General features: G+C 43.0%; 1 protein-coding gene and 1 long non-coding RNA gene across 2 annotated transcripts in view; one reads left to right on the forward strand and one right to left on the reverse strand.

The window, feature by feature from the left end:
* Positions 1-12,925, reverse strand: part of RALGAPA2 (Ral GTPase activating protein catalytic subunit alpha 2) — a 139,135-nt gene extending 126,210 nt beyond the window's left edge. The window contains 3 exon segments of the mRNA XM_032185106.1: positions 2,381-2,452; positions 2,455-2,490; positions 12,698-12,925. Of these exon segments, the coding sequence (XP_032040997.1) occupies positions 2,381-2,452; positions 2,455-2,490; positions 12,698-12,803 (214 nt within the window). The 5' untranslated portion in view covers positions 12,804-12,925.
* LOC116487884 lies at positions 4,423-20,943 on the forward strand. The gene is made up of 3 exons (XR_004253117.1): positions 4,423-4,434; positions 8,970-8,973; positions 20,880-20,943. It is a non-coding gene; the product is annotated as an uncharacterized LOC116487884 (long non-coding RNA).
* Positions 20,944-22,723: the final 1,780 nt, after the last annotated feature.

The following is a 22,723-nucleotide window of genomic DNA, read 5'->3' on the forward strand; positions in this document are numbered from 1 at the left end:
ACAATAATGTTTGCTGTAAGTAAATGGTCTGGTGAGACAGATGTAGAAACTACAGTGCTGTTATTCAACTGAGGTCAAAAATGCTGTATTTGGTTTATTTTTCTTCATCTAAAAAGAGCAAGATTTTTCTAAATTTCAGTCTCTCTCTCTCTCCTGACATCCCTCAGTCATAGTCAAGAATCCCAAATCTGCAAAGCAACGTGATTGGACTCATCTTGAGGCAATCAGCTATTCTTAACAAGGTACCCTATCTATCCTCAACATTCAGATTTGTTCTGAAAATTTCTGATGTTTTCAGGTGGACAGACATATACTTAATACGGGAGTGTGGGAGACAATAAGAAGTTTTTTTTTTATTTTTTTTTTTTTTTTTTTGTTTTTTTTTTTTTTTTACATATGTGAACACAAAAAGAAGGACGAAAGAAAACATAGGTCTGCTACTTGATGGGGAAGGTCACCTCACAGACAAGGACATAAGCGAAGCAGAGATGGTTAATGCCTAAAGAAGGCATTAACCGTCTCTGCCTTCATCTTCAACACTAATGATGGGCTTCAGGACCCTGGGTGCCCTGAGCTGGAGGACCATGACAGTGGGAATGATAAACTCCCAACCGATCCTGAACGTGTGCAGGAGTTGCTGCTCTACCTGGATCCATACAAGTCCATGGGTCCAGATGGGAGTCATCTCAGGGTGCTTAAAAAGCTGGCTGATGTCATCGCAGGACTTCTCTCAATTATTTTTCAATGATCTTGGGAATCTGGAGGGGTTCCAGTAGACTGAAAGCTGACAAATATTGTACCAATTTTCAAGAAGGGCAAGAAAGAAGACCCTAGCAATTACAGGCCTGTTAGTCTCACATCAGTGCCTGGTAAAATTATGGAGAAGATCCTTGAAGCTATTGAAGCCAACGTGAGTTCACAAGGGGTAGGTCCTGTCTAACAAATTTGATTTCATTTTTATGATAAGATCACCTGTCTAGTCGATCAAGGGAAACCAGCTGACGTGATCTTTTTGGACTTCAGCAAAACTTTTGACACGGTTTCCCATAGGATCCTACTGGACAAAATGTCCAGCATACAGCTAAACAAAAACATCATACGATGGGTGAGCAATTGGCTGATGGGCAGGGCTCAAAGGGTTGTGGTAAAAGGGACCACATCAGGCTGGCGAATGGTCACTAGTGGGGTCCCTCAAGGCTCCATTTTAGGGCCAGTACTCTTCAATGTTTTTATAAACGACTTGGATGTAGGACTAGAAGGTGTTTTGAGCAAATTTGCTGACGACACCAAACTTGGAGGAGTTGCGGACTCTGCTGAGGGTGGAAAGGCCTTGCAGAGAGACCTGGACAGATCGGAGAGCTGGGTGATCACCAACCACATGAAGTTTAACAAAAGCAAGTTCCAGGTCCTGCACCTGGGACGGGGCAACCCTGGCTATACATACAGACTGGGCGACAAGATGCTGGAGAGCAGCCCTGAAGAGAGCGATCTGGGGGTTGTGGTTGACAGCAAGCTGAATATGAGCCAGCAGTGTGCCCTGGCAGCCAGGAGGGCCAACTGTATCCTGGGGTGCATCAAGCACGGCATTGCTAGTCGGTCAAGAGAAGGGGTTGTCCTGCTCTACTCTGCACTGGCATGGCCTCACCTCAAGTACTGTGTGCACTTCTGGGCACCACAGTACAAAAAGGATGTAAAACTATTGGAGAGTGTCTAGAGGAGGGCAACAAAGATAGTGAAGGGACTAGAGGGGAAGATGCATGAGGAGCAGCTGAGGTCACTTGGTCTGTTCAGCCTGGAAAAGAGGAGGCTGAGGGGGGACCTCATTGTGGTCTACAGCTTCCTCACCAGAGGGAGTGGAGGGGCAGGCACAGATCTATTCTCCTTAGCCACCAGTGATAGGACCCAAGGGTATGGCATCAAGCTGAGGCAGTGGAGGTTTAGGCTAGACATCAGGAAGAGGTTCTTCACCGAGAGGGTGGTTGCACACTGGAACAGGCTCCCCAGGGAAGTAGTCACTGGACCAAGCCTGTCTGAATTTAAGAAGCGATTGGACTGTGCACTTAGTCACATGGTCTAAAATTTGGGGTAGACCTGTGCGGTACCAGGAGTTGGATTTGATGGTCCTTCTGGGTCCCTTCCAACTCAGGATATTCTACGATTCTATGATTAATTACAGGGTAAGGGCCTTCAGTATTTCAAAACAAGATGAGAAGATACGTATGTAAGTGCATAGTACCTGATTTTTGTGCTGAAATTACACTTAAAGGAATAAGCGTATTTAGAACTCTTTTCAATTACCTACAACATTTCAGGCAGCACTTTTCCATGCTCATCTTTACTGACACGAAAATTAAGGTGCCAACAAAACTCAAAAACTTACCTTTTTGTTTCAAGCTATTTTCCAGTGTTATGAAGTTTTCATAGAAGATAAAAAAGAATTGCGAATAATGTTCTCAAATAACTGCTTCAGATCACTTCCATCCACAATATCTGCAGAGGAGAACAAATGGAGTTTTAACACAACATCAGAAACCTTAAAACTGTTTTCTTCATGCAAATTGGAAGATGAGATAAATACAATACAAAACAATTTTAGTATAGAATCTATAATGATATTCCCAAAATTGTGATTCCAGTGTTAGAAGTAAAATATGGAAGTTTACATTTTTACTTTTTTTTTTTTTTTTTTTTTTTTTTTAAAGTCTACAGTGTGGTTTAGGTTCATTTGTTTTCTGTTAACAAAATAAAAAGGGGATGTGTCAATATACCACTTCCATACAAATTCTTAATCCATGAGACACATTTTTTGCTATCAAATATTAAAGCTACCTGATATCAAAAGGATTCACCATTTCTCCAAACAGGGGATTACATGAAATATTATACTGAATTCAACACTTCTTAATAATCAGAAGTATACATTACTGAGAATTCTTCTCTGTGATACAAGTACAGAGTAGAAGGGCTGAGCCCAAATAAAAAGGAACTATGTGGTTTAGCCACCATCACCTAGGACTACTTTTTAGCCCATTTGTCAGCCGATGACACTAGTAACTCATTTATGAACAAGTTTTAAATTACTTTGCAAATTGCACTACTCGGTAGCTGCCCTAGAAAGATCTAAGACTCCATAGCAAATTCAAAAGATCTCATTTAGAATAAATATATAAATTCTTCACTCAAGGGTAAAATCAACCTCGTACATTGAGTAGAGGAAGCTTGCAAGACAGCTCTGCAAAGGAAGTTGAGAGCAAAGGGGTGAGAACAAGTGAAGGGTAAAACACAGTCCAAAAAGACCAAAGAAGTATTCACAGTGATTGCCTGAACACCATGATCTGTATCAGCCAATAACATTACACTAAAAACAAAGGTAAAATTCACACATTTCATTAGTAACAAAACTTAAAATTGCAGATTTTTCAATTAGTCAAATGCATAATTTTTAAGTTTAATTACAGAAAAACTGAGTTAAAGGTTGTTTGTAAAAAGTTTATCCTAGGGTACCACCCAACGAAAGAGAGCCTTTTACCTTCATTAACAAATTTAATTCAGTAACCTGATTCTCTGCAGAGTTAAACTTGCGTCAGAGAGCAAATTGTTTCAGTAAACTAAAAATCTGAGTGCCAGTAAGTCCAAACGAATAGATTTAAATTAATGTTGCCAGTAAGATCAAATGGAAGTTCATTAGAGGAAAAAAATATGCTATTAATTTGAAAAAAGATGCAGTATTTAAAGGCCAGAACAATATCTTGTCTCATTTTTCAAGATACAGAAACTATGCAGTCACAGATACACAAACTGAAACTGATACAGAGAAGCACTACTGTGGCATCAGTGAATGTCAATATCTGAAGACCTTCGTCACCACTGCAATATCTGAAATCAGATTTAACATGCATTTTAATATTCATTTGGACGTAATTCTACTAGAAGAGCACACAACTCCAGAAACCTCCAGAAATAAATTGAGATAATTTCCTAAATTAAATCAAAATTAAAATGATTCTTTAAGATTTTGAGAATTAAAAAGATACCATGGGAGAAGATCTCTTTGCAATTCAGCATGAGACTGGAGGAGATCTCAAACTAACAAACCACTCAGGCAGGGCATATCTGAACTAATCCTGTCCCGCCATGTTCCGTACCCCCAAGCGACACAGCAAACAGAAGAAGGGTACCGTGCGCGACTCGTAGCTCAGATAAGACATCAATGAGTAGTGGCAGCACCCTGAGCACACACCCTGGACTTTTGCCGCTCCTCTGCTTGCTCAGAACTGCTCTCTGCTAGCACCCAGGGACCAAGGTCCAGAGCCATGGAGAGGTGGTGGTACAGCCAGCCACCGCACAGTTCTACCCAGGCAGTATGTAAAATGGCATAAAATCTGGACTTCTAATTAAAAAGCAGATCATTATTTATTAAATACATAAACCTACGTTAGACAAACCAAATCAGACAAGAAAATTAGTGTAGGAAAGTATTTTGAATGTACAGTTAATGTTTGAAGCAAAGGTCACAGATCACTGGGCTAAAGGACTAACTGTTCCTATTGCATTCCTTCACTTCTTCTGGAAATCCCACCAGCCAATAAATACTTCTGAAAACCTGATCTGCATCTTTTAGATTGTCACAGTTAACAGCTTTTCATTACCTCTCCATCTTTAAAACCTCAGACCAGAATACTCCTCAATTTTTTTCATTCTTCTATTTCCAAACCACTTCCAGGAAAGTATTCTACAAAGTACCTTTTGATGTCAGCAGAGGTATTTGACCAAATAGTTTCTGCATCATCAAGCAGGTACTTTTGGAAAAAACATAAATGCCAAAAATTATTTCCATATGCAAAATTGAAATGCAGTTATTAAATTTATCTGGCAAGTGAATCAAATGAAAAAAATAGCATACTTTCATTATTTTTTCAAACAAATTGAAAACCCACACATGCAACACTTCTTCAGGCCTTAACCTAGGGCTGAAATTTCAAATAAACTTATTTTTAAGAAATAAAAAAGTGATCTAACGTTTCCTAAACTTGGTATTTGCTAAACATATTTTGATTTTGTCTGTTTCCACTTTATTGTAATTGATTTGGTCAAGGAAAGATGATGATTCCACACAGAAATAAGAGGATAAAGGGCAAGAATCATTAACAACATTTTTTCTTACTTAAGTTTCACCTCTCAAGAAAGCCATTCATTAACCAAGACAACAAAGCTGACTACAGCAAGAGCCACCAATAATATCACATATCAACAACAGAATGATATTAGCCTTGGACAGCTAATGTTAGGGTTTTGTGTTCCCCCCCAAAAAAAAAAAAAAAAAGAAGAATTAAGTAATACCTTTTCAGTAGTAAGGCTTTGTTTGGTGCTTGCACTATGGAAACAATTAGCACATGGAATCTCTTTTCCATGATAATCTTTTTCCTACAAAGCTGCTGGCCTTTGAATTCACAAACTAAGTACAATTATTCCCCTCTATGAATGTGTTCTGTTAAATAAGACTCTAGGAGAAAACAAGGCATTCATTTACAAGGATTTCATATGAAAGTATGAGGTCATTAAAATGTAAACAAAAAGGAAACTTTTCCTTGAAATTATGAAAGGAGGAGAAAGGAACTGCCTGAACAAAACAACGTGAATTCCTCTATTCTATAAATATGGCATTTTGGAGATGACTCATCTGCTATTCTGACATAAGCATGCATTCTTATATCTGCATCCTTTTCCTACTGAACTATCTCATCTCATAAAGGGATATAGAACTATAACCTTAAATTCCAAAACTTAAGGTTATGAAGTTTGAACCATAAATGTCAAAAGGCCAATAATACCCCCACTTACTACTCTAGAACAAGATACTCACTCCAAAAGCAACACCTCCTTGCAATCCTACACGTAAGTTGACATTCCAATACCACTGCCAACCTAACTCTAAAAGAAAAAAAAAAAATCAATGCCTCCCCTCCCCAGGTCTCTCCAGGGTAGAAGGAAAGCATCTCTGTACAGGCAGCACCATGCACAGTGTACCTGGGACTCACATGCTCCTTTACTCTCCTGCTTTGGCTCTGCACGCAAACCAGCCACTTCTGCTAATTTCACCAAAAATGATCGTCACAGACGAACAGAAAATATGTCGAGAAAGACTCCTTCTCAAGATGGAGTTTAACACAAGTCGTCAGAAAGCCTAAGACAGTAACTTGGATCACTACTACAGATCTGTTTGATTTGTAGCAGATAAGGCTCATTCTTCAGATTTTCAAAAAAAAAAAAATTAGAGAAAGTTTCCTTATTTATCACTAAAGATACTAAGGTAAAATACCAACTTTTGGCAAATCAAATTGACTGAAGAAGTACTTGTAAACATTCGAGGAAAATTAAACTGAATTAAATTGAATTGAAGGTGTTAGGTTCTATTTTTCTATTTATATTTTTCTATTTATGTGGACTGATAAGTAACTCTCACGTAACTTCTGCTGAAAAGCAACCACCTTGTGAATTCAGAACTCTGAGCACTAAAATCTAAGCCAAGCTGACAAACATCAGCCATCAGAGCGCTGGTGCCTTTCCAAAAGCACATATCACCTACCTCCATTCCCCAAACAAGGGCAGTTGTCATTAGCCAGTACTTCAACACATCACAGCTCTTGCAGCAATGCAGAGGGAACAACAACATATTCGTGAGGGCACACATGAAACTTCTATATAGAATATGACCAAGTTGGCTCTCGGGGTGATGGCAAGTGGACCCTTACTTGCCTTACTACTTAAGCTTAAAATTTAGGGACTCAAATTACTCTAGTGCCATTTAATAAGAATTTGTGTTTATTACAAGTTCTTATTACTCTTTGTGGTATAAAAAAATAAGAGGGGACAATAATCATGTCATTAGCGCATCAGTTTTCCTTTTATCTATTAACAACAAAATGTTATTGTATTCATTTAAGCAGCTGAAATCCTCCCTTAATTCCATAAACATCCAGAGTCAGCTGGTTTCATGTTATTTATACATAGTTCACACAAACTTGAGGGATTTCCTTTGTCTTACGTACTTAAAAAAGTAAAGCAGATGAAAAGATGAATTTGCAGTCATGCTCTGGTTAATGATAAACTTTTATGACTAGCCCCACCCCTGAAACTACATACATTTTTTACTTACCATCTCAAAAATCGCACAGTTCTTTCAACTTAGAACTTTAAATGCTAAGTAGAAGCCCAGAAGATAATTTTCCTCCCCCCTCCCACCCACCCCCCCAAAGAAATATACCTTTGGCAGGGAAACTTAAAATTACTAAAAATGAATTAAATTATTTTAGAAATCTTCTAATTTGAATTAACACCTCAAATTTCACAGGCAATCCAAAGAACAATGGCTTTTCTAAACACAGGAAGTTTACAACCATTCACTTTTGAATGTGCCTAAAATAACATCTCTAGCAAGTGTACATAATTTGAGCTGTACAGAACTGTGTAGAACAAAATCTGAGAACGAAAAAAAAAAAAATCCATTCCTTATTGACTCATTTTTGGTGAAGAGATATAACGAAAAACATGATTTCTTCTCAATTTGCATTTTTTTGACAAAAATATATTAAGGACTGTGCTTGGCAACCTAGCAAGTTCCGTATTACTCTACTCCAGGAACTTCCAGCAGGAAGCACCATGCATTTGTCTACTGCTCCACAGGGAGCAGTAGACAAAGGAAGGAGGACGAGCCCAGCACAATCAGCACCCGGTGCACCAAGCGCAGGACGTGGTTGCGGCCCTGCTGGCTGAGGAGCCTGCCAAGAGCCATATCTCTGAGTGCAGCCAGCTGGTCCATGCGCACCCAGGAGCCAGGTGCTGCAGCACAGGCCCCAAGGCGCACACTGTTAGTTCAGCCACCAGCCTGCATTCCGCTCTCTGGCACACAATTCACTCAGGCAGCATACTCAAAACCAAACAGGAATAAGTGTACAGTCTAACAATCCACCCCAGCAAATGTCCAAGTTTGGATTCATGGATCTGCAAAGCTGTTTGAAAAAAAGCCAAATAATCTCCCAGGCAACCGTGATCACAATTGCTTCAAGCAGTCCCACCACCACTGGGATGAGCTGAGGTGAAATGAGGGAGCCCACACCAGACCTGACACGGGAGGCCAGATGCAGCAGCATGGGAAGGAAGCGCAGCAGGCAGCCAGTGCTCCATGCAGGAGCCAGGCTCGGTTACCCGAGGCTCACTCACGGTTTGCCTCCACCACACCTTCCAGCACAAGGTTGTCATCCTTAGCACCACTCAGAACAAGAAAATAAAAGTCCAGCCACCTAATTCAGTCATATTGTCACCATCTTTCCAGCAGCTTGCAGCACATCCAATAGCAGCAATGATAAGTTTCCATTTTCACCTATTTCTAAGCGTAACGTGAAGGTGACAGCCAACCGAAATCACCACAGATCATTCGTGAAGCCTACCCACAGACTGACTTTATAATTTCCAGCCTTAAGCAATCAAGAAGTTTTAAGACCCAAGCATGCACTGAAGTCCTAGGCAAATCACACTCTGAAATGAATAAGAACACCACCACCACCACCAAGGAAAGGAACATCACCTGAAATAAAATCATATAGCATTGTGTGGTACCTCACCCATTGTTATGCATAAGCAAATAATGACATTGTCTAGATTAATGGGGAGCACCACAGCAAACAGCAGTTGTTTCTTCACAGCACCATTATTCACAAGAGGTGTTGTGTCATGGCAGATCCATTCTTGAAAGCACAAGAAAAATTCAAGGGACTGGCACTAAACCATACAAAGCTGTTAAACTAAACAGTGCAATTCCACCCAAGGCAAAAACATGGAGAGCAGCATTTCAGTTAAAAAAAAAAAAAAAAAAAAAAGTTTTCCCCAAGAACAGCCATGGAAACAAAGCCTTGAAGAGCAAGGATACATTTATGTTTAAAAAGCCCCACGCAAAATGCTCCAGTAAATAGTACAGTGGGCTTAATTTACATGTGGAAAGTATCAAGCCTACACATCACTACTACCAGTTATAAAAAAACGATTTTTCAATCCTATCCTTAGAAAAGGCCATGCTATCAATGCTTCCACACACTGGGTTTGGAAAAGAAGTTACTGCTGACATCACATAAGTTCTGAAAGTTAGAACATCTTTATAGAAATTTAAAAAAAATGGAGGAAATTTTGGTCCTTACAGAAGTGAACATCCACTTTAAAATAGTAATGTCATAATTCTGGTCAGTATTCTGTATCATCATGTAGGTAGACAACTGTCCCAGTGAGTAACAACCCATCAAACAGAGGAAAACACCTCAAAGATGAAGCCTCCTGAAGAGCTCCAGAGGCTCGAGAGATGTTATAAGCAATGAAGACTTAAAGTGAATCTTTTTCCAGTTTTTGGGCATTAGACAGACTTACACAGATGACAGCTAAGAGACCTGAAGCAACCAGGTAGGGAAGTATCCAACTATTTTTGAGTCTTTATATCAAAAGCTTTGTTTCCTTAATTCCTAAATCCTTAGGAGAGGTTCTTACCATGCTCTGCTTCGTTTTCTGTGTTTGAATAATACCATAAAAGCCATACTTGCAATCATTCCTATGAAGAAATTATATTTAAAAAAGGCACCCCCCATACTATCCAGTGTGTTTACTGAAGTTTTCAAAAGACGTCTCGGTAACGTAACCGGAGACTGCTTTGACACCATCCCTGCAATAAAACACACCTGCTAGAAGACAGCCAGCAGTCACACCATGGCCCTTCAGCAAACACACCACCAGCATGCCACCCAGCCCTCCAGCACCGATAGCCATTATCACTCAAAACCAACATTTAATAAGTTCCATCACCAAACTGGGTTGCTGTATCCAAATGTAACAGACACTTGGAGAAAAGATGTTTATTCAGAAGTGACACTTTCTTTCTCTAGCCAACCGGGTAATCAGTATCATTACTGAAAACTGCCAGACAACACTACCTCATACACCACCTGCTTTGGGACACAAATTAATTTTGTCATGCTAATAGGCACATTTCCCTATTTGTTCCACTCCTCAGATCCATCACAGGAGCCTGGCAACCTCCTCTGCACCTCCCTGGCTCACAAAAATGAGCACCCTGGTATATGGGCGTACCCAGGAGCCACAGCAATGCCAGCACTGCACCTTAAAGCACTCCTCTCTAATAATTGTGTCCTGGTTCTGGTCATGTCCTTCCACAGGGCTGAAAGGGGAACATGAATATAAAGTCGCCATATTTCTGATTTCTTTAGGTCCGCTTATTTTAGTGAGTGTGGAAGAGAAGGGAGAAGCGTATGGCCTGCAAGCCCTGACTACAGTCTTTTAGAACATCTTTCTGCAGGATGTCTTCACAAAGTGTTCTAAAACCTCATCTTGGAAACAAAAAATCCCCAGATTATTTAAAATGAAGCTTGAAATTTTAATATTGTTTGTAAAGCACACGATCAATAAGGTAAATATATAGTTGAAACACATGGGGGTAACGCAGGTGCAATCTTCTTCTGTCCTTTCAACCTCCTCTCCTTAGGCAGGTAAATATATACTATGATTAAAAAACACAAGCAAGCAGAACATTTTATACACCTCCAATAAAAGAAAGGTACAAGCTTGGTTCCCAGTAGGGATAAACAGAAAAATGACCACCAGACCTCTTACTGTGAAGATTTTCTACATGCACTGAAGGAACAGGAGGAAGTCATAACAGGAACAGCCACGTCCTCTTCACCTGTGGCTAGCTCCAGAGCAAAGGCTGAGCGCCACCCACAAGAAGCACGACCGCCCCCAGCACAGAGGGACCGCAGTACCAGTCACCTGTCTCCTAGTGCCCCACACAGCAACCGAACTTCTCTGCCCAAATGATGGAGCTTGAACAACTACGGACCAGGCATTGCAAACCTGAACACCTTGTTGCTCAAAAGACCTGCAAAACAGGGCCACTTTTAGAGCCTGATGAGACCCCTTACTGATTTGTCCAGTACTTTCTCCACTGATTAATTACCCAGAAAAACCTCTTCAGACAAGCTAGTTAAAGGCTGTAGATCGCAGGGAAATGTTTAAGTCAGAGAGAAGTTTGATTAAAACCTTGAGAAACAACAACAGTAAAAAATCACTTAAATGCCTGTGACCAGCTAAACTATCAAGACTTTTTACTCCTTTGTATCTGCACTCTCATGAAGCACGTACTTTCTCAAAGGTACAGTCCTGAGGGAGGCTTGTCGCTACTCTTCTCACCCGGGGTCACATTCACAACAAGCTCCTCCTCCACTGCATCACACTGAGAACACCCTTTATGTATTCTCTCCTGTCAGGGAAACGCCACAGGAAGAGGCTTTTAATCTCAACACCACTGATGTCCCATGCTCTGGACCACCGCCAGGTTTTCCCATGCAGCCTGGCGCAGGACCAGGCAGAGGAGCACTGGAGCACTGCACCTCCATTCTGCAAAGCCTCGACCTACTGCTGGTCCTCGCATCCTGCAGAGCACTGGGAACAAGCACATGGAGGGGCTGAGAATGAGGTAGATACTGACCAAAAGGAGAGAGGCTTCCCCAGGGAAAACATGGTGACCAACTCTTACTTTCTTGAGGAGCTGCTAACCTTGGGCCCTCTATCTCCTCAGTCAGTGCCTTATGTCTCACAGAAAATTGCACCTCTATGAGACTCTTACACAGCTGTCAATCTCGACTGAAATGGGCCAGCACACCAACAAAATAAGTAGAGTACACAAGAAGTACAAGCCTCATGCATCACTTTTTCTTCCTCATTTCTTTAAAAAATAATCCAAAATAACAAGTGTTAACACTATTACCGATTCTCCTGAACCGGAACAGTGCCCAGGAACTCTTAAAAGAGCCTCTTCCTGTCGCAGTTTGCTGACTAGCAGAACACGAGGCCACCCAAAACCCCACAAACCATAGAACATAGCTAAAATTCACTGAGAAGTTTAAATGTTCAGAATAAAAAGACCAGGGTTAAGATTTCGGCTCTACAGGGACACTAGAGAAAGAGGTTCAACATTGTCACAGACAGTGGAAGTGTATCTCAAAACACAATGACACGAAGCCTTTAAGGTTAGAATAAAAGGACAAAGCAGCATTGCTAAAAGGAGCAGCTTGTACATATGGGTCTTCTGAAAATACCTCTGGGGGGCTGTTTGCTATTGTGTGCCCAAACAACACTGCACTACAAATATTTTCACGCCGAGCGACAGGAGCCAGTTTGCAAAACCATGGGCAGTAAATGGCACTGCTGACCTCCTAACGGCTCCTGTAGCTCCGAGAGGACAGGCACTGCCGCCTTGCAGGAGCTGTGGCCAGCAGAGCTCCCCGAAACCACAGGGGAGCTCGAAGGAGAGCTGCGGCACAGCGGCATGTCTTCAGAAAGGGCTTCAGTCCCTGCCGTGCGGGCAGCTCTTCTCCGTCCTTTCAGAAAGGACGAGACGTAACACCTAGGGGTAAAAAAGGAAACCACTTGCTGGCACAACACAACTGCTGGATTTGCTGAGACATCCTGCAAGGCGTCCTGCCGGCGTGGGGCTGGGGAGCGCTCCCTTTTCCTCTCTTCCTTTTCTCTTCCCAAGGAAAAGGGCTGCCGCAAGCACCAGCACCCCCCGCACACCCCCCACAAACCCCACCCCACCCCGAACTCCGTGCCGTGCCGTGCCGGGCGGTGCCGCGGCTCTCACCCAGCAGCGCCCGGAGGTGCTTGAGGCGGGTCAGCACGTCCCGCTTGGGGTCCAGCGCCTTCTGCGTGCACTTCCTGGCGTCGGCATGGCCCTTCCTGGAGAACATGGCGGGGGGCCGGGACCGCCACCCCCGACAGCAGCCGGGGGCAAGCGGGCGCCGCGCGGGAGGCCGGCGAGGGCCGCACGGCTCGGCACGGCACGGGATGACTCCGCACAGCGCCGCCGCCGCCCTCCGCTCACGGGATGGCTCCGCGGGGCAGGACGGGCGCTGGGAGGGCCGTAGCGTGGCGTCATCGTGACGTCATGTTCGCTGTTCGGAGGTGGGGCGCTGCTGCTCCCCTGGGTTACGCCCCCGTCGCGGCTGTGCGCCAAAAACTTCGTTTTTCCTCAGAAGCAGACCCGGAGGGGCTCGGGCGAAACCCCTCAGAGTCCTTCAGTAAAAGCCTGGGTAGAAAAGTCATCTTTAGTAAATGCAAGGAAAGGGGCACGTCCTAAGAGAGTGCTGTGACTAAGGCACAGAAATCTTACCTGCCACGTTTAGCAAAAAATAAACTCGCCCGACTGCCCTCTTGAAGAATTCACTGCCTTGGGCATTGGGAAGAGGGACGGTGCTGGCTGGCGCTCGGCATTTTTCTAACAAAACTTTTAACAAAGCAAAATCATTTTTGTGACAACCCCCCCCCCCACACACACACACTTTAAAAGCATGATCTTGCCATCAGAAAAAGAGAATGTGTTATTGTCTGGGAGTATATTGTTTGGAACCAACTTAAAGTTTACAGTAATTCATGGTGCATGTTCTTCCCATACACGGTTTGTTACACAATGTCTCATTCTAGAAAAGTTGTAAATCTCAAAAAAAAATCTAAAATTATTTGTCATGTGTTGCAAGTTGAGTATCTGCAGCTTCCTGAGAAGACTGAGTGAGGTTATTACAGCTTTTCCTTTTCACTGCCACAAATCAATACGTGCAGTTGGCTAAAGAAGCATAGAGCTAAAATATCGGCTTGCTTTTTTTTCTTTTTTCCTTCTCACTTTTTTTTTTTTTTATTTCTTCCTTTTTACTTTAATTGACTTATAACAACAAGAGCTTTCAGTTTGTCTTTTCTGGCAATTTCTGATCTTTCCATGTTTTTGTCTTTTCCCTCTTTGTTAAAAAACAAAACAAAACAAAACAAAAATGCTTTTGGAGATAAAGCTACTGTGATTATTTGGCTGCTCTAATGTCTTATAACATTTGTGATAACTAAGTAAGCATTTTGGTGCCTAGCACGTAACTGCAGAGCTTCATGCATTCGCTGATTTAAAGTTTGCCAGGAATTCCTCTGTTGAGAAGCTCCACTGAATATAGATTTCATGACTTGAATTGCAGTGCTCCAGGACAACGCTCTTTCTCTCCCTCTTAGAAGCTGGAAAATGTGGTCATGTGAAGAACTCAGTAATTCAGCACAGTTTAACATTTGCATAATTAGAGTGGGGTTTTTTGTTTGTTTTTGTTTTTAATTGCGTGCTTTAATCACAGAATTAATGTTATTTGAACCCAGTCCTTGTTCATCAGTGAACTGAAGAGATGAAAATGTGCTTCTAATGTTGTGTGTAGGAGGTAAATTCAGTGTGGGCATGAAATTTGTATTTGGAGGTTGGAGGCTGGTTCTGGTGACTAGAGACATTGAGATATCCAGCTGACAGCAACCAGTGGAGGTTTGGAGTCCACCTTTTGGTGTCCAGCAGTGTTGAAAAACCCCGTGCAATACATGTGCACCAAATTCAAACTGGCTTCTGTTACAGGTAAAATGTTAACATGCTTATTGTTTGAATGAGGCAGATCTGTTCTCTCTACCACTAGGGGTTCCTCTGAAATAAAAAAAATAAGCCGGTTGGTACAGGGGCAAACATTGACACTATTCACTGTATTCTCATGAAAAAAACTTTAAAGCTTCCAGAAATTAAGACACTTCCATATGGCATGTGATAAGAGGCTTTGCTCCTCAGAAGTTTCTTCTCCTAGTTTTTGGAGTGAATATTATTTGGAAATATACAAGCTAATAACATGTTTTACAATTGGAAGTTAACAAGATTTTTTTCCCATTTATTTTGTAATCCATCTTTGCATTTGCTAAGTCATCACAATACAAAACTGAATAATAAACCTTGGATGGTCTAACTCACATTTCCTTCCGCATGTCATGTCCCATTCAAAATATAATGAGTGCAATGTTTTTGCTGCTTGTAATTGCATTGCCACATGTTGGCTAATCTTCATGAACTAAAATTCCTTTGTCTTTTATTAAGAACAAGCAGTCGGTATAACATGGAGATGAAAGTATGTTAAACAATTTCTCCTGAGTTTTAGGTAAGCAAATACAACTAAATTAATACATACTTTTAGGAACTCAAGTTTATATGCAACTGACTTTTTACCTATCATGAAATACAACTTCTCAAATGATTTGTTTATGACAATGTAGCATAATGGGAAATAGAAATCACAATAAACTTGCAGCAATGATTTCAGCTTGTGTAGGGGAACCACTGTGAAATCCTATGACTTGTGTTTTCTAACAATGAGACAACAGTAATTTCCCAGAAAGTCCAATGATGCATTTCCAGAAGCTGATGCTTAATGTAGATTAATTTCCCAAAAAAGATTTGATCATTCAGCTTTCAGGATCTGAAGTAAAATCTGTATAAAGTAGTCATGTAAGGAAGGAAGCAAACAAAGAGGCAAAGCAGTAAACACTTACCACAGAATTACATTTAAATGGTCACAGCACAATGTGATGTGCTTAGTGAGCTGAACTTCAGACATAAGCACAGAGGCGGTGGGAATGGGTTCACCACTCACTGAGGTAAATCTCTCTTGTTTAGTTCCTCAAATCTTTTTAGCTGCGTGCACATGCAGGTAACATGCATGTTGGCTGCAATGAGTTATATCCCTATGGAAGGTTGTAGCAAAAACAAGACCTGGAAAGTAACATCAGGGCTGTGTGTACCGTGAGCTGTGCAGCCCTGGCCCCCTTTCTGTCTGGTGCTGTGGGTGGAGGTGGCAGTGTGGCTTCCAGGATCCCGGTACATCTGATCCCAGGGCTCTAACACTAGCTTTCAGCTTACCCAGGCTCCCGCCCAAGGGCTCCGGATTTCCCAGGGAGCTGCCTCCCTCAGGATGCCCTTCCGCTGTTGGCATTCAGATGCTCCTGTGGGTGGGGAAGGCAGAAAATGGCTTGTTTCGCCTTGAACAGGGCTCAGGAATGTGCAGTGCCAGCTGGCCTGGGAGCAGGAAGGTGGTAGGGCAGGGGAAGCGTGCTCTGCCTGGACAGATATGGCCTCTGCCAAATGGACACGATCTGCTGAGCATGGCTGGTGGCTAGTCTTACAAACCCCAGATAACCTATGCTCACCAGGGGCTTTGATTTTAACGGATAAAAGCACTGAGGACTAAAGATGAACTATGGGCCTGCAAACCACAATCTCAAGGGCATGCATATTTTTTTAAATTTCATGTCAGAAGGATCACACAAATCACATTCTGATGGTCAAAGAGCAGGGACTTATCCTTACATACAACAACAGGTATGGAACAGAACTGTGGTCAAAATAATGAAAAGCCATGACGCGGCTCATTTGCCATCAGATTGTAGTGGAACAGGAGGAGCAGGAGGCAGCGGCGTTTCTGCACTGCCAACAGGCGAAACCGTGTAGGTCACAGTTCGCTATAAGCTGTTTGCTGTTCCCTGCCTGCAGTAGGTCAGGGGGCTGATGGTAGCAAGCTGTGCTGCTTTCTGCTGCCTGCACTGAAACATGAAGTGCAGCCGCTTGGGCTTCACCAGACTTGACGAACTGGCACAGCAACTTTTCCTGTTCAGTCTGAAATTTTAATGACAGAGATTAAATTACGGAACTTCTCCACTTACTTGTATCAATGCAACACTTCATAATGATCCCAGAAAAAAGGGTAGGGGAAAAGTAAGTAAGAGAAACTTGCCTCCTAAATAACGTACGGGTGAGATAATGATTTCTGTAGCACAAGATGCCATTACTGATTACCTGTCCTTTGAACCAAACGTTTCAAATGGTGTTTATAAAGTGCCTTCCTTCTACCTGGGCAGGACTCGTCTCGCTGAAAATGAGGGTCTGCAAAAAACGGAGTTACGGTGGGTTAGATAGGAGGAAGCACTACAGAAATAAGCCCAAAAGTGGTGTGCTGCTTTCAGGGGCTGGCATGGCAGCATGAGGCCAGGGGACCACCTGGAAAGGGCACAGGATCCGGCCCTGGCCCTTGTTGGAGCCCAGCTTCCCGCAGGCGATGGAAGCAGCTGTGTGAAGCACGCACAGAGCCGGGTGTTCAGGCCTGGGAATCCATCAGCAAAAGCAAAAGCAGACACTGGGTGCAGAGCAGTTTGGGGAAACAGGCGCACAAGTGGAGCTGAGCACAAATCTCCCCCTGCTCCTGCTCAGGAAGGGCTGGCTTTTATGGAAGAAGATAAAAGCATGGGGAAAAAAAAAAAAAAAAAAAAAAGAAGAGAGATGGAACTGAAGGGGAGGATTCAGTTGAGGTTTTTCTATTCAAAAGTCCTGAATTTAATCAATTCTAACAAGAATTATTTTGGAAAGCCCCTAACCACTGCAGCACAAGGCATCAAAATGGCTTTTATACAGTAAAAGCAAGGGGCGGGACGAAACAGCTGTCAGAAAAAGCCATCAGATTCCCTTCTGCACTGTGTACAGAGGGATAAACAAGAATTTATGGGTGGAAAAAATCCAAAATAGAAGGAACATGAATTGCATGTCCCTTGATACCTTCCAAAAGGAAATGGCCCAGAGAATGAGAAAACTGTGTAAAAATATCTCCCCACTAAGGAGAACTCAGGCTGTGCTTGCAAAAAACTGAACTGTGTGAAGAAGTTTGGGGCAGGCTGTGGAAGCCCAGAGCTTTTGTGCTGAGGTGTTGCTGCTTAGCTTGAAACCAGAATAAGAAAGAAGATGTGCTTTACGCAATAAAAGCAGAAAAAGAGCTACCTTGCTTCCCTTCTCCAAGTGCCACAGCGCAGGGCTGAAGCAACACTTCCCCATCTCCCAGAATACGTCAGCAACATGATTTTAAGTATCAGAGAGGCACAGGCAGTGAGGCTTGGAGAAATAACTCTGGTCCTAAGGAATAATGGAAACAAGGCAAGAAATAGGGCTCATTTTGATAGTGCAAGTTGCAAACAAAGTATTCTACCAGCTGAAATGATATTCTTCTTTTTTTTTTTTTTTTTTTTTTTTTTTTCTATCATTCTCTGCTCATCTTGCTTTGTTTTGGGTTCTGTCTTACTGTGTATACCTTAAGCTCCCTTTCTTTGACTCAAGTGTGTTCATATTGTTGTTTTCTCTCACATTGCCACTCCAAGAAACAATAAATAAGGAAGGAAACAGTTGCCTAGGATGACCGTAAGCTGAGCTTTGTTAACATTGTGTGACCATGCAGATTGCCTCGAACCTGAGCACAGTTTATAGCATTGAAACAGACTTTAAATAACGGCTATATGTTAAATTTTCCTTCTGAGAGTGAGGCCTTGAGTTTCTTAGTACAAAAGAAAGAGAGCAAAACTAAGAAATGAAATCAAGATAAAACAGAAACACACAAAGCAACCGCTGGCCACTGGTGTTGCAGAGATTGTTCCTTCATTTATTTTTTTACAAATAAATCACTGTAGAGAGCAGTGCAGTAATTATAGCCTTCAGAAATGGCTCAGGTTTTTCCCGATAGACAAGCATGACAAAAAATAGTAAAAAATATTTTTTACTAACACAGCTGGTGTTCAGATGAAATTATGTGGTTAGCTTTGAAACAGTATTAAAAGAGAAATTTTAATTAACCTGTACCATGGAGTGAGAAGATAATATCTGACGCATATAACAGGCATACAGACAAAATATGATAAAATAATTATTTGCAATTAGATATACGCATTACAGACAATGTTGTAATTAAAATGTACTTAATGTCACAGGAGGTCCTTTATTATCAAAATTGTAGAAGGACTGTGGAAACAATGTGTGATGACTACACTTCCATCTGGAAAAAAAAAAAAAAAAAAAAAAATCCTCAAAATCTACCAAGATCCCAAAGTGTTTCCTACAGCACTTCTGTTTTGGGTGCTGGTGTAGTTGAATGGCTGCACACCTCTAGCACAGCGGTGCCACAGGTGCCACCAGGCCATTGCTGCTCCCAGAGCACTGCAGTAGGTGGGGTGAGTGCTGCCTGCTGTGGCCCCCAGTCCTGCTGCAATGTCCAGCAGCATCCAGGGGCCCAGAGCAGTTCCAGTTGCCAGATGCTCCCATCAGGCCCGGCGTATTGGTGCCAACAAGGGGCTAGGCAAGCCTCTTCCCCTGATTAACGTTGCCTCATGCAGAGCCACCCCACTGCCATTTGGGGGCTGCTTCCTATTTCTTGGGCTGACTCTGAGCTTTTCTCATGGCCGCTGTTTGGATTTGTGCCCTTGCAAAATTCCTCTTGAAGCAATGGATTCTCTGCCCAAACGAGAAAGGAGCCTGGGCTCATTCCAAGGTGTGTGGTACTCAAGTGGCACATCACTCTGGGACAGATGGATAGTGGCATTCAACCATGATTAAGTTAATGTTTCTTTATGGAAATACTTACTTTGTCACATCATAAATATTAAGCAAAATTGCTGCAAAAGGTATTAAACTGAAGGAATGGCTTGAGGGGAACACTCGGCCCCCCCCCCCCCCCCCCCCCCCCGGTTATAATCTGCTGCTTCTTTATCTCTCCCAGGCTTCTCCACTTCCTAGCTTTCAAAAGAACAAAGAAAATGTGCCAAAGCTGCTTTGGGATTTCAAGGAAAAATAATGAGAATTCATTGCTAATTAGGGCTCCAATTAAAAAAAATATATCTTTGAAGGGACACTGTTAATGAACTTCTAAATTACAGCTGCAGACTTGCATCCCTATCAAGATCACTGAGGTTTGATTCAATTTGGATCTATGAAAGCAGCAAGCGGAGGATGCATATGTATGGGCTGCAGCCACCACTTGGCCCCCATAGCAGAGTCGAACAGCCCCTGCTGCTGTGGGCTGCCTCGACTGCATTTTGGGCTCATTGGAGGTATGCACAGCATACCAATGATCGTGGTGTACATTGCAAAATTGCCTACAAAAGCTCGGTGCTGCTGGAGGAGTCTCCCTGCTCTGCAGCAGTGCATGGTGGCTTCCAACGGCTGCAGACAAAGTGGGATATGCTCCAGCTCCCAGACCAGGCATTCCTGCAGGGGAATAGACAGAAAAGTAATAATTTTGGGGAAAAATCATTTTCTTTTTGTTCAGTTGCAAGCTCAGGTAGGAACCAACCACAGCCAAGCTGAGCTCTGAGGCAAGGCCTTCACCCAGCATAGCAGCTGCTTGTGTGATCCTTCCTACTTTATTCTCCTTCATTCCCTTTTGCCAGGGGCACATCGCAGGGTGCCTTGTCCCAGCCCCTACTATCCCCTTTCCATCACAGGAGAGCTTTTTCTCCTGGAAGAAGAGCACTGAACATTGGAGGGCAATTAGCAGTGGGTCTGAAACACACCTGAAACCAGATCAGAGGCTTTCTGGCCACAGGTGGCAAAACATGGATAAGTTCCACGTTAATTGAGCACATTTCCCTCTAAACTAACACTGAATAGAAGCACACAGAGGTTGGTATTGGCAGGCAGCACTGAAGATGCCCCTTCCAAGCCCTGCTGCAGCCCAGGCATGGAGCAGGTTGCCCAGGACCATGCCTGGCTTCACTTTGGGTGTCTCCAAGGCTGAAGGTTCCATGGCCTCTCTGCACAACCAACACCAGCATTCAGCCACTGTAAAGAAGTTTGTTCCTGTGGTTAACTGGAAATTCCCATACTTGCCTGGGCATTTTCCTCTCTCCCAGGGTTTGAAGAAAGTCACAATGATGGAAAGAAAGGAAAGAGAAGAATATCCCAGGCTCTTGGGTATGAGCCTCTCCCAAAATGAAACACAGCTAAACCATCAAGGGATCAAAGTGAGCAAGGACATGGTGCCAAGCTCTGCCCTCACTGAGGCAGTATGCGCAGAGCGAGGGCACGAAGTACAGTGTGACCACAGAGAGCAAAGGAAATATTTCATCACTGTTCCAGTGACTCCTGGAAAATGGACTCCACAGTCAGTAAGACTGTAAAGTAGGTATGTTTATTCAGCGCTGGGCAGCACTGGGGGGTAGTTCCACCAAAGTCGTGTGCACCTGACGCAGCAACTTGCCATGATTATATGCTGTAAAGAGTTACATATGCATGAAGTTTCACCCTACCCCTATACATATTCATAACCTGTACTTCATATTAAAATTAGTTCCAAGGAGTCATTTCCATAAACACCTCCCATCTGCACTTGTGCAGTGTATTCTGGTGGTGGTCTTCGGGGGTCATGGGGATGAAGATTGATGACTCTTCCTCGTCACCGCTAGTTGACCTCTTGTTTCTGTGCAGACTCAGTTGCTCCTTGGCCCTTGTCCATCCACATGACAATTTTCTTAAGATAGGCTCACACTCTTATTAGGAGACTGACCTCGGTAAAGGGGCCCAAGGCTTCTTGCTTTAATTAATTTGAGCATCCTAGTTTCATGCTGTCTATCACTCTATCTCTACTTGATAAGATTCCCCTAACTTTGTCTCTTAGTTCCCCTTTTTGTAAAAGTTAGCAAATTCTTTTCTAAACGGGTAGTGATTTATTGTAGTCTCCTAACTCTCTCTCTCACCAGAGCCCAGAATTAACTTTTATTGTTCCACCTAGCTGTGGAGATTTTGTTTCTGGTAGTGTACAACAGCTGATAGCATACATAATGGACTCATTCAGGGACATCTCTGAATAGAAACGCTTCCCACACATAGAAATACACCTGAAATTTTCAAAGATGGTATGCTCATTGGCCCATTTAAGAAGAAAATAGAGAGAAAAAGGGAGCAAAGCTTATGAAGTTCAAAGCCTTCATAGAAAATGGACAGGAAAGTACACATACATATAAAACGATGCTGATATCTCTGAAATAAGAGAAACGGTGTTTTATCTATACTATACCAAAGCCCTTTAAGATAACATGGTGCTGTGTAATAGCTGCAGCTTTAGATACTACTTCAGTTTTAAACAATTTTCTAGAGAAAAAGCACAATTCTTACCCATAATATTAGTCTAGTACTTGACAAATTATAGCATACACTTCTTAGCTATACCTAATATAGGAAAAACTGTATGCTAGCAGAAGAAGACCTCATTTTCCTCCTCTACCACACCAGATTCACCTGTTCTTTATGCTAAGGAGGGGAAGAGGCAGAGGCTTTTAAAGCATAGAGTGAGAGGCAACGACGAGCCTTAATTGTGCTGATCGGTGCCAGCTGGAGCCCTTGTGGGTCTGGCAGCTCCATTTAGGCCTGGGGCCAGGCCCCCAGCTCCTGATTTGGGCTGTGCTGTGGTAGGTCTTCTGGTGTCCTTACTCTTCCTTCTGAATGAAGGGGGTACCTGTGCTGAAGGTAGCCTCTTAATCCTTGTCCTGTAGCTATGCCTGCTTCTTTCACCCCAAACCTCACCTATAGCCTCAGGTAGGGGTGGGCCCTAGCTCTGCTTGGGGAGTGGGGGCTGGGCCCAGGGGTGGCTGCTGTGGTTGCACTCTGCTCCTGCAGCCAGCCCCTGGCCTGGCAAAGTCACAAACCTTGGTGGGATGTGGGGACTGTGCTTGTACCCTAGGCTTCACATGAGCAAAACCTTCCCTGCGGTGGCTGCTGGTGGAGGAGACTGGGAGGGAGACATGCTTTGAAAGGTCCTGAAGCACCCCAGAAGAGTAGAGAAGTCCAGGGTGGCTGGAGGAGGTGGTCAAATCTTTCCAGGAGGCCTTCTGAGGAAGAGCTGTGTTAGTGCATAAAAGTGGCTCCTGAATGCATGAATTTGTGTCCCCAGATGCTGTTCCCATCTGCAGAGCACTGGGTGAAGGCTAGCCTGTAGCTTGTGCTAACAGGTCTGAGCTCATGTTATGGGGG

Source organism: Aythya fuligula, chromosome 3 (assembly GCF_009819795.1).
Source record: "Aythya fuligula isolate bAytFul2 chromosome 3, bAytFul2.pri, whole genome shotgun sequence".
NCBI classification, from domain to species: Eukaryota; Metazoa; Chordata; class Aves; order Anseriformes; family Anatidae; genus Aythya; species Aythya fuligula.